The sequence below is a fragment of the Macaca thibetana genome, chromosome 8 (assembly GCF_024542745.1).
Source record: "Macaca thibetana thibetana isolate TM-01 chromosome 8, ASM2454274v1, whole genome shotgun sequence".
In the NCBI taxonomy this organism is placed as follows: domain Eukaryota; kingdom Metazoa; phylum Chordata; class Mammalia; order Primates; family Cercopithecidae; genus Macaca; species Macaca thibetana.
Window position 1 is genome coordinate 32,128,422 of NC_065585.1, and position 19,555 is coordinate 32,147,976.

The following is a 19,555-nucleotide window of genomic DNA, read 5'->3' on the forward strand; positions in this document are numbered from 1 at the left end:
GTAGATACCTAGTAGAGAGATTACTGGATCGAATGGTAGGTCTACTTTTAGTTCTTTAAGGAATCGCCACACAGTTTTCCATAGTGGCTGTACTAGTTTACATTCCCACTACCAGTGTAAAAGTGGTCACCACATCCATGCCAACATCTACTGTTTTATGATTTTTTGATTATGGCCGTTTTTGCAGGAGTAAGGTGGTATTGCATTGTGGTTTTGATTTGCATTCCTCTGATCATTAGTGATATGGAGCATTTTTTCATATGTCTGTTGGCCATTTGTATATCTTCTTTTGAGAATTGTCTATTCATATCCTTAGCCCACATTTTGATGGGATTGTTTGATTTTTTCTTACTGATTTGAGTTAGCTGTAGATTCTGTATATTAGTCCGTTGTCAGATGTATAATTTGTGAAGATTTTCTCCTACTCTTTGGGTTGTCTGTTTACTCTACTGACTCTTCCTTTTGTCATGCAAAAGCTCTGTAGTTTAATTAGGTCCCAGCTATTTATATTTGTCTTTATTGCATTTGCTTTTGGGTTCTTGGTCATGAAACCCTTGCCTAAGCCAATGCCTAGAAGGGGTTTTCCAATGTTATCTTCTAGAATTTTTATAGTTTCGGTCTTAGGTTTAAATCCTTAATACATCTTGAGTTGATTTTTTATAAGGTGAGAGATGAGGATCCAGTTTTATTCTCCCACGTGTGGCTAATCAATTATCCCAGCACCATTTGTTGAAAAGGGTGTCCTTTCTCCACTTCCTGCTTTTGTTTGCTTTGTCAAAGATCAGTTATCGGTCAGTATTTGGGTTTATTTCTGGGTCCTCTACTTTGTTCCATTGGCCTACATGCTTATTTATTTATTTTTTTACCAGCACCAAAGTGTTTTGGTGACTATGGCCTTATACTATAGTTTGAAATTCGGTCGTGTGATGCCTCCAGATTTGTTCTTTTTGCTTAATCCTGCTTTGACTATGCCAGCTCTTTTTTGGTTCCATATGAATTTGAGAATTGTTTTTTCTAATTCTGTAACGAGTGATGTTGGAATTTGATGGGGATTGCATTGAATTTGTAGATTGCTTTTGGCAGTATGATCATTTTCACAATATTGATTACACCCATCCATGAGCATGAGATGTGTTTCCATTTGTTTGGATTGTCTATGATTTCTTTCAGCAGTGTTTCACAGTTTTCCTTGCAGAGGTCTTTCAATTCCTTGGTTTGGTATATTCCTAAGTATTTTATTTTATTTTTTTCAGCTATTATAAAAGGGGTTCAATTCTTGATTTGATTCTCCGCTTGGTCGCTGTTAGTATGTAGAAGAGCTACTGATTTGTGTACATTAATCTTGTATGTGGAAACTTTGCTATTTTTTTTTTTTTATCAGTTCTAGGAGCTTTGTGGAGGAGGCTTTAAGGTTTTCAAGGCAAACCATCATCATCAGCAAACAGTGACAGTTTGACTTCCTTTTTACTGACTTGAATGCCCTTTCTTTCTTTCTCTTGTCTGATTGTTCTGGCTAGGATTTCCAGTACTATGCTGAAGAGGAGTGATGAGAGTGGACATCCTTGTCTTGTTCCAGTTCTCAGAGGGAATGCTTTCAGCTTTTCCCCGTTCAGTAATATGTTGGCTGTGGGTGTTTCATAGATGGCTTTTTTTACATTAAGATATGTCCCTTGTATGCCAATTTTGCTGAGTTTTAATCATAATCGGATGCTGGATCTTGTTGAATGCTTTTCTGCATCTATTGAGATGATCATGTGATTTTTGTTTTTAATTCTGTTTATGTGGTATATCACATTTATTGACTTGCATATGTTAAACCATCCCTGCATCCCTAGTATGAAACCCACTTGATCAGGGTGGATTATCTTTTTGATATGCTGTTGGATTTGATTAGCTAGTATTTTGTTCGGATTTTAGCATCTATGTTCATCAAGGATATCAGTCTGTAGTTTTCTTTTTTGGTTATGTCCTTCCCTGGTTTTGATATTAGGGTGATGCTGGCTTCATAGAAAACTAAGGATGTCCTTCTTTATCTGGTGGAATAGTGTCAAAATAATTTGTACCAATTCTTCTTTGAATGTCTGGTAGAATTATGCTGTGAATCCATATGGTCCTGGACTATTTTTGAGTGCAGGCAGTGTAGATTTAGGATGATTTTTAAGGACACTAGAATTTTTGAATAATAAATGAGCATTAGCTTCAACTTAAAGTTGCCAGTTTCATTAACCCCTGACAACACAGTCTGTCTTTTGAAACTTAAGCCAGGCATTGACTTCTCTTTAGCTATGAAACGTCTACATGACATTTTCTTCCAGTAGAAAGCTACTTCTTCTGCACTGAAAATCTGTTGTTTAGTGTAGCCACCTTCAGCAATTATTTTGGCTAGACCGTTTGGATAACTTGCGGCAACTTCTACATCACTTTATGCTGATTCACATTGCACTTATGTTATGAAGATGTCTTCTTTTCTTAAATCTCATGAACCAACCTCTGAAAGCTTCAGATTTTTTATTCTACAGCTTTCTCAGCTATCTTAGTATTCATGGAATTGAATAAAGTTAGGGTCTTACTCGGAATTAGAATTTGGCTGAAGGGAATATGGTGGTTGGTTTGATCTTATAACCAAACCACTAAAACTTTCTTCATATCAGCAAAAAAAAAGATTGTTTTGCTTTCTTATAATTTGTGTGTTTACTGGAGTAGCACTTGTGATTTCCTTCAATAATTTTTCCTTTGCATTCTCAACTTGGCTAATTTGTCATAAGATGTCTAACTTGGCTCTCAACATGCTTTTCTCACTCAGGTTAATAATTTCTAGCTTTTGATTGAAAGTAAGAGACATGTGACTCTTCCTTTCACTTGAACACTTAGAGGCCATTGTATGTTTATTAGTTGTCACACTTTCAGTATTATTGTGTCTCAGGGATAGAGATGTTCAAGGATGGAATGAAAGACAAGGACAAGAGAATGGTTGGTTGGTAGAGAAGTCAGAACAAACACAACATTTGCTGATTAAGTTCACCATCTTTCATGGGCACAGTTTGTGACACCCAAAAACAATTATAATAGTAACATCAAAGTTCATTGTTTATAGGTCACCATAATAGAAATAATAATGAAAACTTCGACATACTATGAGAATTATTAAATGTGACACAGAGAGTTGAAGTGACAGTATGTTATTGGAAAAATGCCACTTGCCAAATGCGGCATTGTCACAAACCTTCAGTTTGTAAAACAACAGCAACAAACCCCACGATATCTGCAAAGCACAATAAACCAAAGTGCAAAAAAATGAGGTGTGTCTGTAATACTATGCAAGCTATGCATTTAATCTTGATTAAAATTTCATGTTTGAATCTATACATATTATATCATAGATTTTTCTGAAGCATGTTTCTAGATAAAAGGAACCCAAATCTATAATGTCAATTTTTAATAAGATAATTCATCTAAAGAATAGATCCTGGAAATAGGTGATAAGTGGGAAAACAGAATAGAGTTACAGAATAAGGCATGTGGGTTTTAAAGGGTGTGGTTAAGAGTAGAAGGGGAGAAGGAAAGGAAATAAAGCTTACTATAGCCAATCATCTCATTTGCTTTGTAAATACTTTATAATACCTTGCTTCTGAAAAGTGGACTGCCTAACACAATACTTAGATTTGTAATGCGATTTTTAAAACCATGCAGAAATCTGTGTCCTGATGTCCAGTGACTTTTGACTACCTAATCAATAACACAGTCAGTCATCCATGACAAGGAAACACCACCTGGTCTATATAAACATCTGTACACTCCACATACACAACTTTCACAGTATGGAAAATTAACGTCATCCATAAGTGAATTAATTTAGTTCCTAAAATATTTTTTCAACTTTTAGTACCCCGCACAACATAACAGAAAGTTTTTTTTTTTTTAATTTTTTGACTATTTTTGAATATACTAGTTTTTCTCGGGACTATGAAATGCATTCTTGTTCAGACATGAGGCAACAGACAATATCAACGGCTTAGAATAAATTTCATTGCATGTTACTGATATCATGGCAAAGCATGAAAATGGGAGAATGTTTGCTGGGCAGTTTTAAGAAATTCTGGATGAAGACATTTTAAAACTACAGGAAGAGTATATGGTTACAAAAGAGCAATTCAGAGTAATTATTGGACAGTATAATTTCCGCCATCCCCAAGGCATTTTTGGTTGCTAATGTTCAGAACACACTTTGAGAAATTTTGTAATAGGATAGTACTTAATTAACATAATTCATTATCTTCAGTTTGAAATGTGCTTATGGATTCGATACATACTATGTGGATCTTTTCAACTTCTTATAATTTAGAATATAGATTATATAAACAAGATGAAAGCAGTGAGACTTGCCATAGGAAGAGTTATACCAAGTGCTTTTCGTATTCAGAACACAAAAAAATACAGCTTTTAGTCAGGCGAATTGAAGACGATATATGAAGGAGATAGAATTTTAGATGGGTCTTGAATAAGAAAAGAACTAAAACATTTAATAATAATATAAAATTGAATTATTGACATAAGTTATACAGAATATAAAAATACAAAGGGACTGAAAGGGCATGTGCCTAAATAACTTCTCTTCATTTATTTTTTTGACATATAAAAGACACTATACACTCACTGTGCATCAATCATTATGCTAAGTACCAGGGATTTAACAGCCCTGTTAAAGAAAATGTAAAATAATAGGAAACAGAAAATGTATCACTATGTAAAGTAATAAATGGCTTATCATGAATTTTGTGGTCATAGCAAGATGGTTTCCTAGAGATGCCTGGTACTTACCCAACCAAAAACAAAGGACCAAAACAATGAACAGAGAACTACATTCCAACTAGAGTGACTGAAGAAGTATGCTGGTACTTCACCACAAGGAGGTGGTGAAATCTCTGTGAAGCACAGAAACCCAGAATGGAAGTTTAGAGAGGAAGTGAAGCACCTATCTCTGCCACTCTGTTCACCCTGCTGGGATGAGCTTGGGGATGGGAGAGACTTCTCTTTGTGAGAAAAAGTTAAACTGGAGGCCACCAGCAGTCCCCATTCCCAACATACACATCTACAGTTCTTGCTGCAAGAAAGGCCCACAGTCCTCACTGTCTCTGAATATAGTTTGGAGAGTTTCCTGGAGTTAACATGGCTGCATTGCTCCAGAGTGAGGAGCCTGTGTGTACCCGCTACCCCTGTGACCCAGGGTGCTATAGCACATCACTATCTTGATGGTATCAGACCCATAGCTGTAGTGCATCCTATTATGGGAGCCAGTAGTCATTGTTTATCCATCGTGATGCTCTGCTGACATTCCACTCAACTCATACAGATGGCCACAGTAACAAAAACCTGACTACTTGGAGCCTAGGTTCAGCAGAACAGCTGTGACTCCAGTGTCTGAGACTATGCTGTGCCTTGCTCCAATGGAACAGGCAGTCATACAGAGTGGGAAAGCTGACTTTAGGCTTGTCCTGACTCCCCAAAATCACCACAGAGCTGGTTTACCTATCACGCCCATGTGTCCCTGACAACTCAACATTCATCCCAGTGGTGGCTCCACTCTCCTGCCAACCCACTCCAGAACCAGCCAACTCATGTATGTGAGCATTTGCCTGGACCACCAGTTAGCCTTGTGGTGGTCCCACTGCATGGTAGTCCCACCCTAGATAATTCACTGCATCTGCATGCTCCTGGACCAATATAGCTGGCCTAGTGGAGGCCCAGGACTCCAGCAAGCCCACCCTAGTGCCAGCCAACCTATCACACTCAAATATGCCCAGCCTGAAACTATCATGGTGGCCTTTATTACCACAAATTTTTGCAGTCCAGAGCACTGACGCGCTCATAGACATTGGTGATGCGAATTACAGCTGAAGAAACTGCACATAAACCACACTACTGCTTCCACCCAGAATCAAAGCCAAAACACCCTGCCAAGCCACACCCTAAGACCCATATACATGAAAATGTTTCACTTTACCAAAACTACCACATAAAATCAGAAATGTGACTCTTCTACCATATGCACAGATATACACATAAAGAAAGAAGAAACGTGAAAAAGCAAATAAATGTGAGTTTTCCAAAGGAACACAAAACACTTAGGTAGCAGACACTAAAGAAAGGAAAATAATGAAGTGTCTGAAAAAGATCTAGACATTTCATCCTTAAAAAAAGAAATATATTTTTCAGGAACATGGAGGGAACTGGAGACAGTTATCGCAAGTGAAACAACTCAGAGACAGAAAGACAAACACCACGTCTCAGTGATAAATGGAAGCTAAATAATGTTTACACATGGAGGTAAAGTGTGGAATGATAGACAATGGACGCTTGGAAGGGTCAGGGGATGGCAGAGGGGTGGATGATGAGAAATTACTTTATAGGTACAATGTACATTACTCCAGTGACGGATACACTAAAGGCTCTGACTTTACTACTGATGAAAAAATTGGCAATGGACCAGAACAGATAACTTTCAAAAGAAGACAAGTGGCCAATAGGCGTATGAAAAAAATGTTCAACATCACTAATTGTCCAGAAAATGTAAATCAATACCACAATGAGATAGCACTTCACTTTAGTCAGAATGGCTATTATCAAAAAGACAAAAGAGGTGTTAGCAAAGATGTGGAGAAAAAGGTACCCTTCTATAGTGTTGGTGAGAATATATATTAGTAGAACCATTATTGAAAATAATATGTATGTTCCTCAAAAAATTAAAAAATAGTACTACCATATGATCCAGCAATGCTACTACCAGGTAACTATCCAAAGGAAGTGAAGTTAATATGTTGAAGAAATATCTGAACTCCCATTTTTATTGCTTCACTATTCACAATAGTCAAGTAATGGATTCTAAGTGTCCAATGATGTATGAACGGATTAAGAAAATATGATTACACACACACACACACACACACAAAATACTCAGTGGAATACTATTCAGCCTTAAGAAAGAAAGAAATTTTGTCATTTGGGACAACATGGGTAAACTTCAAGGAAAATATGTTAAGATAAATAAGTCAGAAACAGAAAGATAAATGTCAACTATTCTCACCCATATTCAGAATCTAAAAGTGTTGGTCTCATAGAAATAGCAAATAGAACAGTGGTTACCAGAGACTAAGGAAGGTGGTGGGTTGATAGGAGAGGTTGATCAATGGGTATAAATTTATAGCTAGAAAGGCAGAATAAGTACCAGTGTCCTACTGCACTGTAGGGTAACTATAGTCAACAAAATGATATTGTATATCTCAAAATATCTAGAAGAGAGGATTTTGAATTTCTTACTACAAAGAAATCATAAATGTTTGAGGTGGTGGATATGCTAATTACTCTGATTTGATCATTACACAAGGTATATATGTACTGAAACATCACATTGTACCCCATAAGTGTGTGCAATTTATTATGTGTCTATTAAACATAAAAAATTAAGATATGATAAGAACATGCACAGGTGGTCTGTGAGGACAGAGAAGGAGATTAGGCACCTCTCTTAACCATGGAACTTTGTCTGGTTTCCCTGATAAAGATTTAGAGTAAATAAATTTTAAAAAGGATATTTATTTCAGCCTCAAAGTGAAGTATATGCAAAGGTCCAGGGATAAGATGAAAGAATAAATTTGAGCAACTAATAGCGGCTCAGCATAGGGCCATAATCTAACAAGGTCATAAAGAACATTCATGAAGATTTATGATGGATACATCTTATCTCAGTGCTAGAGAAGGAAGGAGGTCAAAACTGGTTTAAAAGCAAGAGGGTTAGAAAGCACGAGAGCACGCTTGAGAGAGGGAGACAGAGACAAGTAAAGTTAGAGGAAAGTGGAAGAATTGTGGAAAAGAGAGATACGAAGTCATGGAGGTAATGATGTGAAAAATCCTGAGTTTAAGATTTGACTCCACCTATGCATAATGTAGATAGGTCATTACATTTGGATGATTTTAGGGAATTGGAAAGATTTTTTTAAAACAGATGTCAGAGCAATAAAAAATGATAGCTGTTGATGAAACTACAAAATTTGAGAAAGTTTGAAAACCAGAGATGGCTGAAATGAGTACCTGACAGGAGAGTTTTAAACCAAAAGAATAAGCTCAAAATACTTTTATGAACTATATCAAAAAAGCTGTGGTTCTCTCAATTTTCTTATGTTTAACTAATTCTTAAAATCATGTTGTAAGGATTATGATTATATTCTCTAAAGGATTAATTACAATGGAAACTATTATATAGGATTTGAAATATCAATTTATGATTTAATCATTATTTCTGCAGTACATTGGAGAACTAAAATTTTTTTACAAATATTATGTCAAGTTACTCTATTATTGTCAGTATTTCTTTCCTCATTAAACATGCAATGAAATTTGATCTCATTAATAATTTTTTAAAATTCCATTACAATTTATTTATTACTCAAGAGATATGTCTAATTTTCTAGTACAAATAACTATAGTAGTGAGGAACAAATTTATGACATTTGTCATTAGTCATTACCATATTTTTCTTGATATAATTATCCTAAAATCCAGTTTGATGGTTTAAGCCATATAATCATGAGTATGGATGTTTTTAGGGTGAAATGGAAAATATATTAAAACAAAGGAAACTTTATTTCTAGAAATTCTTTATCATGTTACTGGTTTTTTTTTTTTTTTGTTATTGTTGTTATATGTTATTTGCCACTACCTGAAATATATATTATTTATTTATTTGTTTGTGTGTTTTATTTTTACTGTGTAAAACCATGATTTTTCTCTTGCTTACTATCATATTTCCAACCTTTACCATTGGCATTTGTCATACAGTTAACGTTTGGTAAATAATTGTTGAATAAATACATACAATCTCTTTCTTATTAAAGGATTATTCTCATTGACTTTATGCTAGAATGTGCTTACTCTCAATTAACCACAGTAATTTGACACAGGGATAACAATAAGTTATATTTTAGAATATCTCCTTTAGTATTTAAAAAAATAATTATCTAAATTAAGTAGTTTAATGGAATCTTTCCAAGTGGCATATATTTTCAATCCCCCATTTCCTGATTTTCCTGATAACATGTGAAATAAGGACAGAGATATATAGATTTATTTGTGAGATTTCTCCATAAGCCATAAACCAAGCCATATTGTTTAGAATGGGTTTAAATAATGAACATTATTCAGTGACTATGATTTTCAAAGCCCATGTGACTCCCCTATAACCAATGACTATGTATTTCTCTCTGGTGGCAGAGGGATGCTGTGGTGCAAGTGCTTTCTAGTTCAGCTTCTTGGCTTATCTAAGGTCCTGCCTCATATGCTGAAGCATTGAGGCCATCAGGAATATTTCTTACTTTCACACTTATTAGATTATCATTATTTGCTCCACCTCATGCACATTCTGCTTCTCGCTACTGCAGCTCTGCTTTCTTCAGGTCCACCCTCTTAGATTACTGAAAGTAAATTCAAGCTGCAAACTGCAGTTACACAGTAGCTATTACTTGCCTTTACCATACTCTACTACTGAAATTACCTTTCATGTCCTTGGAAAAGACAGAAAGTTTATTATTTTTATTGTCCATTTTGTCTTTTTTCTTTTCTCACGTTTCTTAATGTCCTTGTGTAGTTGATTCTCATTTACTGGGTCTTTTAGGGGGTCTATCTCCAAATTCTGCTTCTGTGTATTACACACCTCTATGTATTGTAGTCTCATTATATCTGGAAATGTGTCCAGCCTGTCAACAATAATTTAAACTTACCCCAATGGATGTTCATGTTCATTGAAAGAGGGAATTGAACGAAACCAAACTGTAAATCAAAATCTGGCATGAACTATGCTACTCAATTGAAAATATAATTGAAACAAATCCAAATCGTTTTTCACTGAATTACTATTTTAATCAACAAGAGTAAACATAACTTGTATATTTTCTGAAAGTAATGAAATCAGCTTTTAAAACTTGAGTCTAAAATTATACAATTATATTATATATTTTTATTAACTAAATTCATATTGGAAAAAAAATCAGTCAGCTCAACAAATAAACAGATTCATCCCTATGAAAAGAGAAAAAAGATTTATAGGGAAACATTACAGAAAATGCACTGCAAACCAAGAATAAAAATGAGAACTATATGGCCTATATCTGGATGGTTTCATTTTGGAATTCAACATTCTATACACCAGTAGGCACAATAATACAATAAAGGTGATTTTATATTTTAATGGGCAAGTGGTCATCCACTAAAAGTGATGGCTAGCTCCCGCACATCTTAGGAAAGTTGGGTTTTCAGGGATAAAGATGAAAAGTATTGGTTAGAGGTTCCTTGCATCCCTCTACCTACACCTTAACACTGATTACATACACAGGACAGATTTTCTATCCTCCTTCTACTGTTCCCCTAGCATGACCAATTGCCAAGAGGTGAGAGAATGTTTGTAATTCCTCCTGACATTCCCTCCACAAACATAGTATAATAAATCAGCTATTTATTTTGCCTTCTGAAGAAGAAAAGTGTGAACTTTGAAGAATAGGAAAGATATACTTGCTATTAAGAAACCTTAATCTGAAACTCTTAATCTGAAACCCTTATTATTAAGAACTTGTTATTAAGAAACCTTAATCTGAAACTCTTCCTAACTATGTAATAGCCTTGCTTTGGAGACTCTTTTACTTTGGCTTTATAACAAACACTTAAAATTTAAATGGTTAGATATATGGTGGAAATATAATACAGCAGTATTTTTCTATTTCATGATGTCAGAAAAACTGCTTTGCTGGAAATCTTCAAAAAATTATAAAGGAAGAGGTAGTTTATATATTAATCATGACCAATATCTGGAGGATAGTTCCCACATTTTGCTTTAAGATACTTGTTTTGAGTATATTATAAATGGTATTCTTACAGCCAAATATGTGAAGACTACATATCCAACTATATTTATTTGGATATATACAATCTGTTTTCTGCCTCTCCATTGGAGCAGGCCTCTAATACATTATAGAATTATATATTATAATGAAAGCTAGTCATGAACATTTATAAGATTTTGAAATTACACAAAAACAATACTTGTTCTATGAAAATAAATTGTGAAATTTGCCATCCAGTGAGAAATACTGAAAAAAAACATTAAGTGGATAGGAGGGAGTATAAGAAAAAACTGTACAATCTCACCCTGGAAATAAGTGTATCAATTTATTTGAGGTCTTTTGATTTTGTAACTTTATTGTATCAATACATACATGGGAAGCACAGTGACTAGCACCATCAGCTCAGTATCTGTTATGTGTATTATTAACAATAATAAACAATACAATATGTATTAATAAATAATAAATAAGATATAAATAATAAACAATATAACATTAATAAATGATAAACAATATATAATACTAATAAACAATACCATAAATAATATTATTGGTGCAGTAAATATATTTGGCTGAATCAAAAATCATGTGCACTTAAGGTTTTACAGTTGATTGTGTTAATATACGCAACCTGATTGGAACAGCATGTGTTTGGAATTGCACTATTCTATAATCGACTTTTCTATGTATAAAAGAACTATTTCATTTGTGCTTAAAAAGTTGAAAGTGCAAAGTCATGAATATAGGTAGACATTTGTTTGGTCCCAATTTTGTGAAAACGTTTACTGCTGAAAAGCTTTTTAAAATTTTTGTTGTTGTCTTTTGTAATTCAGGTTATCTGGAATGAATATACCACCACCAATTATCAGCAACAAAAACTGGCTCAGACTGCATTTTGTTACAGACAGCAATCATCGATATCGTGGATTTAGTGCTCCCTATCAAGGTATATTTATGGAATACCTCTGCCTCTTTTGATATATACAATGATTTTGTTGTACACAACTGCGTTTTATGGTAGAAAAATAGCGTTTAGAAATGGGAATTTGTATTGGAAAAAAATGGTCATTCTGTTGCCTAGACAATAATGTGATCATAACTAAATTACAGTATTAAAGTTAGTTGATTTTATAGTATAATGTTCAGAATAATGAATATTATGATTTCTAAAAGGTAGTATGTAACAGATGCAATATTTTGCTTTGATCAAGTGCTTCAGCAATTGGATATACTATCTGAAGTTGTTCTGCAAATCACTGCAGAAAATCTTCAGTTGCATGTAGGCTCTTCCTCAATTTAACTCACCTTCGTATGCAGTGTGTTTGTTACAGCTGGTTTAATTAACCTTGTTAGGAGTTTTATCTACCAACTGTGTTAACATAAATAATTTTCAATACGTAGGATATGATATTTGATGCATTAACTTGAAAAACTCTTTCGAACAAGATTATTATGAAGATGGAATACTAATGAAAATGTAGCTTCTACAGTGTTCTGTAATACTATGTGAGCTTAGTGTACTTTATCCTCAGACTACTTATGTAAATAATTCATTTCATTCTCAGTGGTGTATCAGCTACTTTTCAGGGAATAGTATGCATTGCCACAGTTACATTCTTCCATTTATCTGTGTTTTTTTTTTTTTTTTTTTTTTTTTTTTAATGCTTCCCCGTTAGTAATCTTCAGTCCTAAGCACTTTGAAAATTTAATATGATGACTTTAGGAAGCTTATATTTAGAACTCAAAATGGCATTAAATCATATATTGTTTTTTTAAAATACAAAACTCAAAAATTAATTTATATTTTGAAAACCAGCAACCTCTCTGAAGCAGTTCTGTCAATAAGATTTCTCTTGAAAACTGCAACAGCTTGATGTGATTTGAATACTGCACTGAGTATCACTGTAATAAAAATCCTGCGGAAAGTAACTTAAAATCAATATTTTAGACAAAGTCCACTGTAGAAAATCTACCATAATGATCATTTCTAAAGTAGTTAATGAGATGGAAACATACATGCAAATATGCCTTTAAAACTATGTAATGCATTAACATGTATCATAATAGAAAATATTAGCCTTCATAAAACACTAAATCTTAGAGTTCAAAAATAAATGTTCATAGAAAAATTTATTTTCATATATTTTATTAAAAATAGGTGTTTAGGCATAGTAACTTGAATCTTGACCAGTTTAAACCAATGTCACTTTTAAATTTGCAAAAATATTTTATCCAGTTCCCAATTTCAATTTCTAAAAGTTTGTGTACTTTAGAGGACTATTTTATTGAAAATCAGATATTGTGAAGCTTCTTTATCTCTAGGTTGACCCTTTTTCTTGTAGAGATTTTCATCCACATGATTCTATGGCTCTGATTCCTTTCTACAATTAGTTAAGGCCAATGGCATGGCAGAAATTCAAAAAACAATCCTCTTCGATTCCTGTGATCTTTTCTATTAGATTCATGGAATCTTCTGGTCAAATGGCTTCTATTATTTTTCTAAACAGAAATAAAGTAGCATATATTTTATATTTATATATAGAAACTGGAGCAAAAAATAGATCTCCTACCTCAAATATTAAATGATATTTCATTTGTTTTGTGCAATATGATTTCATGGAGCTGGTGGTAGGGTTGTTTTATACTATAAGACAATGGCACAAAGCTACCAGTCAATTTGTGTACTTACTTATAAATTTCAGTATGCTACTCATTGGTCTTTAATTGACTTTTATAGTATTTTTAAGATTGTAATTGTGGTTTTCAAGCATTGTGTGTTTTCGGCACTGAAAAGTAGCATTGCTGTAGTAAAATGGAAAAGATGTGTTTTATGAGGTACAACTTACTTCTATTTGCTGCAGGAAAAGGGACTCAAAAGAGGGATGGAATTTTTATCTATATAACACAGAGGAAATACAGTGATTAAGAAAATTGAAGGTTTGATTTTATAATAAGTTTAAGGAAAAGTTTTATTATAAAAAATATGCCTTTGTATATTATTCTTTTAAAACTTTCCTAATTTAGGCTTGCTTTTTCTGATTGCAATATCTTAAATAACATTCTACATAGACAGCATTCATTCAATTGAGAAGTAAATCTTGAAATCATAATGTAGAAATTTAAATTAAAAAATATATATGCACTAAGATAACTTAAATGGCTGCAAAATCGTAATTCTGACATGCCAAAATACATGCCCTATCATGAAATGGTAATGATGCTTTTTACATTGTTCCATGCTACTATTTCATTTTAGCGGTGTCTATATTAAAACTAATTCAAGATCGAAAATTTTGTGTATTATACAAAAGTCAAAAGTAAGTCTCCATGCAGCTCAGTTTCTGAATAACTCATATATTTACTGAGTACTCAGTAACTATTATTGATTGACCTATAATTAATATTTTAAGGAATCTGTGGGTTTCCAAAGACTGAATATTTTACTCATAACCTTTCTATTTAATCTCTGTCCTTTATTAAATACCATGAAAATTAACTGCAGACTATTAGAGGGTTCATTGAATGCCATTAGCTATTTCTTATAGTATGTTCCATAATTGATGGAGTAGGTACATAGACACACACTACTGTGCTTTCCCAAATATAACCATCTTTAAGTTATATTATATGCTAGCTTTCTGAATGTTTTAGATATTATAATTTTAAATAGGATTAAGTAGAGACTGAGAATAGTATGCTAAAAAACATAGTTCTATATCAATTCAAAAGTACTGAAAATATGATTTAAACAGAAAGCCTTTAATACATAAAATATGTTCTCCCTCTGAGCTCCTGTATTGAATATGCCCACTCCTATTTAAAATAAAACATATTTTTCTTCCTAGTCTACCTATAATAGAAATCTCTTACTTGAATAGTTTATTACTATCTCTTCTTTGATTAAAAAAATGTTATTTAGTTTTTAACTCTTCCCCCACAAATTCACTTCAATATTATGTCACTATATTTGTCTTTGTTTTAAACTATTGTTCCTCCATTCAAGTTCCATTAACCCTCTATTAATGAGAACTTGGACTGTGCTACTTCTCACATAAATAGTAAAACTTTTCTTTAATTGTGGTGTTTGGAAGTCCTCTTATTTTGTGAAACCTCTATATTATTGTCACTTGGTCATTAGTATAAACTAAACTCTATTTCTTTTCCATTTCCATGAATGCATTGTCATATTTACTTATTTTTTAAATTAGAAGGGGAGTTTTAGATGACACTCAATTGTCCAAGAAAGAAAATCTTACCTATAGAAGATTTTAATTAAAAGTATTTTTATTCCATAAGGCTCAATTAGTCAAGTATGAAATATCGTATTTTAAAAATTATTCAACATTCAACATTTTTCTCTTTCAATGTGCAATCATAAATACCATAGCTGTAGGCATTCATATAACTGTATTTGTCATGTAAGTTTAGGCATTGCAGTATTTAATCAATTCTAAATATGTAAATATATGAGTAATTTTATATTCTTAATACAAGCTTGTAAATTCCTTAAATTTTAATCACAATTTGATTTTTATCTTTTCTTCCAAATTTTTTTGTATGTGATTCTTCTTATGCAGGCAAAACAGAAATTTATTTTTCATGAAATAAAGATATATTAATAGCAACACACAACATTTAGAAGTTATGAAAGATAATAATAATATTTTACATAGATTCTCAAATAGGCTATTGTAATTTGGGGATCAACTGGGCATCTTTTATTGAAAGAAAAGCATATTTATTGGAAAGAACTTTCAAACCATATTGAAAATGCTCTTTCATATACCTCAATTACACAGAGACTCCTGGCATTTTAGATGCCCATTGTTTCAGTCAAAAACAACTTTGGCATAGTTAGTCCATTTTTTACATTTGGGAAGTTTTTTACACAAATGTCCGTGTACAGTTACTGAACGAAGGTAAATAAGATTTTCGGGAATGCAGCATAGTATATTAATTAAACAATAGGATCAGAAGCTTAGAGTTGAATCATAAAGATATGCATTGCTGAGTTCTCTGAGCATTGGTTTTTCTTTTAGCAAACAGATTCACAGTAGCCAGACATGCTATTGTTGTGTAAATTAAAAGGTATTAAAACTTCTTCTCTTTTTGACTCTTCAATCTTTATTTAGATACTCAACAAACATGTGCACGAGCACGTGTACATACACACACATACAGACACAGAGTACAAACTAAGTCATTAATTTCCCACTACCTAGAAAGACTTTCATATTTCTTTGAGCCTTAAGACTGAGATCAGATGTCTCTTTCTGAAGCATTCCTTGACTCCTTCCCTTGGGGTAGTTAAGCTTTCATAATGTGTTGTAATATTTCAGGACTTCAGAAAACTTTGCTTTGTGTAATGGTCCTACAAGACACATTGAAAATAATGTTAATTAATTATCTTTGTATTCATTTACAGGATGGTTGGTTGTTATTTTCTGCTACCCACAACCAATCATCCCTTTTATAATTTTTTCTTGATAAGGGCATCTTATTTTCTTCTGGGGGAATTATCCCTCTTCCATTGTGTGTGCAATCTTGGTGGGGCTGCCAATCAGCCCCACCAAGGGGTGGGCATATGAACCATGATGGCCAATTGGACTAAAATGGAATTATGTACCTGTTTAAGCAGAAGGGGATTTATTACAGAGAATGGAGTCTCCAGTAATTATTTGCAGAACAAATAATTGTTATATAACAAATAACAATCTGCAAAGAGAACTGTTAACGTCAGGAAACCGAGGAAGTGGGAACCACAATGGCAAATTCTGATTGTTGCTGTAACCATTGGTACCAGAAATGTGAACATCAGCTGTGACTAACAGATTAGAAACCATGGCCACAATTGTTGGCTCCAGAGCCACGACATGCCTGCTGGGACTGCACCAACAAAATGAATGACCCATGCCATCCTCTCTATATCTGATAAGTGGTTAGCTTTCAGCTAAACCTGTTGCAGAAAAATCAACAACCTTGTAATCTATGTTCTGCACCAGAAACTGCAGAAGTAGCACAAATGTGGCCTCCACCTCACTTCTGCCTTTCTGATTTCACACAAACACACGTGACTAGCTGAATATTTTTAAGTACCTTCTGGAACACTGCAAAGTATACTATGGAATATAGTGTTTAGTTTTCTAGCCTTAACAATGACTGAAGAGACTCTAGAATGAGGGCAGAATGGATACTGAATATGAATCCACCACATAAACAATGGACTGTCTTCCCAGGCTCTTGAGCCCAGTGGTTAAAGAGCAGAAGAAAAATGATTGGAGCCAGCGGATCCTTCGGTTTCCTGAAGACTAGCTACCTAGATCTTCCAAACGCCCTGATTCCTGTCCTTTTAGGTTTCTGCTTTTGTAGATTTCCCTTTGGGCCTGGAAGCTCCCACCATGACCTTATAATTATTTCCCTTTTACCTGTAGTTAGTCAGATTTGAGTTTTGATAATATGCAATCAAACCACCTCAATGGATAGCCATACCACCCTTAACTCGCATGATCTCATCTGTTCTCGAAAGATTTCTTATAGTATAAGTAAGACATTAAGTAAATAAAGTCTTCAGTGGAAAGAGATAATAACATATGGAACGGATGAGAAAGCACACACTCTAACTATGAAAAATGAATAGTTTAAATATTGTGATGAAACATAAAATTTGAATCCGGGAGCTACAGTTAAAAAGATAAAACACTAGGCTTTATATTTCTCACTATCACAAATGAGGATGCCCACGTTTCTCAAGAAAAAAACACTTTTTCTTGGAACTGATTTTTAAAATAGGCTAGTTTGTAAGTAAAACTGAGAAACTGTTTTTTTTTTTCTATAACAGATTTTCTAAAATCATAAATATAGTGCAGGCTTAAAAATAGAGCACAGTATCAAAGCAAATTTCTGTAAAGAGAGATGGTATTCTAATCTTTGCTTCACTAATATAAACTGTTTAATGATGTATTTTTTCTATCTTTGTTTTTCTTTCTTGTTGTACCTTCACCATATCCACTGTTAATAAAATACAGGGAACCATATATCCCACCATTCTAGTCATGAACCCCTTCTCTAATGTTATAACTCTCAATGAGTTGTATTTATGATTCCAAGGATAGGGTGGAGGAGTGTGACATGAAAAGAGAAGACGAATAACTTTTGGTTCAGACAATTTAGATATACTGTATTATCATAGGAATGTTGGACATTGTATTAGTCTGTTCCCACACTGCTATAAAGGACCACCAGAGACTGGATGATTTATAGAGAAACGAGGTTTCATTGACTCATAGTTCTGAATGGATGGGGAGGCCTCAGGAAACTTACACTCATGGCAGAAGGGGAAGCGAGCATCTTTTACATGGCAGCAGGCATGACAGAGCATGTGTGAGTGCTGAAAAATTTACCATTTGTAAAACCGTCAGCTCTCCTGAGAATTCACTCACTATCAACAGAACAGAATGGGGGAAACCGCCTTCATAATCCAATCACTTACTTCTCTTGACACATTGGGATTACAGGTCTTTCCCTTGACACATGGGGATTACAATTCAGGATGAGATTTGAGTGGGGACACAGAGCCAAATCATATTAGATGTAGATGAGTAGATTACTTTTATGGTAAAGATTGTAGATGGAACTTTGTTAGTGTAATTCCAGAAATATTCAATGAATATACATTTTTTCATAGCACAGTAGGTTTTATTTAATTTTTACTGAGTATATGCTATGGGAAAATTTATAAATAATACATTTAAATTATTATCTCAAAATATGCTTTAATACATTGGCCAACTGCATTATTTTAAGCTTATGAAGTAAGAGAGCTACTTTTATTTACTGAGTTTTAAGAGAATAGAATTTTGAGTTTCATTGGTATGCAGTGTTTGAGAATAATCTCTAATCTTGCACTTTTTTCTTTGTATTTGATTTTGACATTATTATCTTTCTTCAAGTTTCCTTCAATGCTAAATAAATACTTTCACTTGGAAATTCTTTTTTAAAACAATTTTTGTTTGAAGCAAAAACATAGAAAATTATTTTACTTCCTGCTTTATGGACCTGACAGTCTATGAGACTCATCTTCTTTTAAGTACAATGTCTACACAAACAGCAAAAATAATCAAACATTAATAATGAAAATGGTCTATCTAAATAATCATTGCTCTATCTAAAGCAATTATTAAAAAACTGATAGCATTTATTTTGTAATACAAATAAATATTTTAAAGTCATGCCAGTATAAGATTTAAGGCCTTTTATTAAATTAATCAAGAATGATTTTAAATTTTAGGTTTTCCTATTTTATTAATAAATAAAAAATATTAATTTAATTTAAAATCTAAGGCAATAATACTGGAAAAGTTTATAAATGTAAAGAAGGAGTTTTAGTTATTGCAATATTGAAAATGAAAGTTTGACTACACTTTTAACAAAATAATTCTAATCCTTAGATTTGGCAATCTTTTTATATACCTCCCATCCCAAAATTCTGTTCATTAGTTTTATGTGTATTTGACAGAAAAGTGGCTAAATATTGTTTTTCTTCAAAGTTCCCTGAAACAAAAATTTTGTTATGAAACATACCCTAGTAAACTGAGCAAACTATTCTACGTTGGAAACACAATTTTAGTTGCACTTTTTTTCTTAACTCTAGTCCAATATAACAATTTCTA

The 19,555-nt window shown here is 33.2% G+C and overlaps 1 protein-coding gene across 5 annotated transcripts in view; it reads left to right on the forward strand.

The window, feature by feature from the left end:
• Positions 1 to 19,555, forward strand: part of CSMD3 (CUB and Sushi multiple domains 3) — a 1,234,985-nt gene that overhangs the window by 422,716 nt on the left and 792,714 nt on the right. For all 5 annotated transcript variants that reach the window (XM_050802135.1, XM_050802136.1, XM_050802137.1 and 2 more), the window contains exon 6: positions 11,720 to 11,832. In XM_050802135.1, coding sequence (XP_050658092.1) covers positions 11,720 to 11,832 — 113 coding nt within the window. The remainder of the gene's footprint in view (positions 1 to 11,719; positions 11,833 to 19,555) is intronic.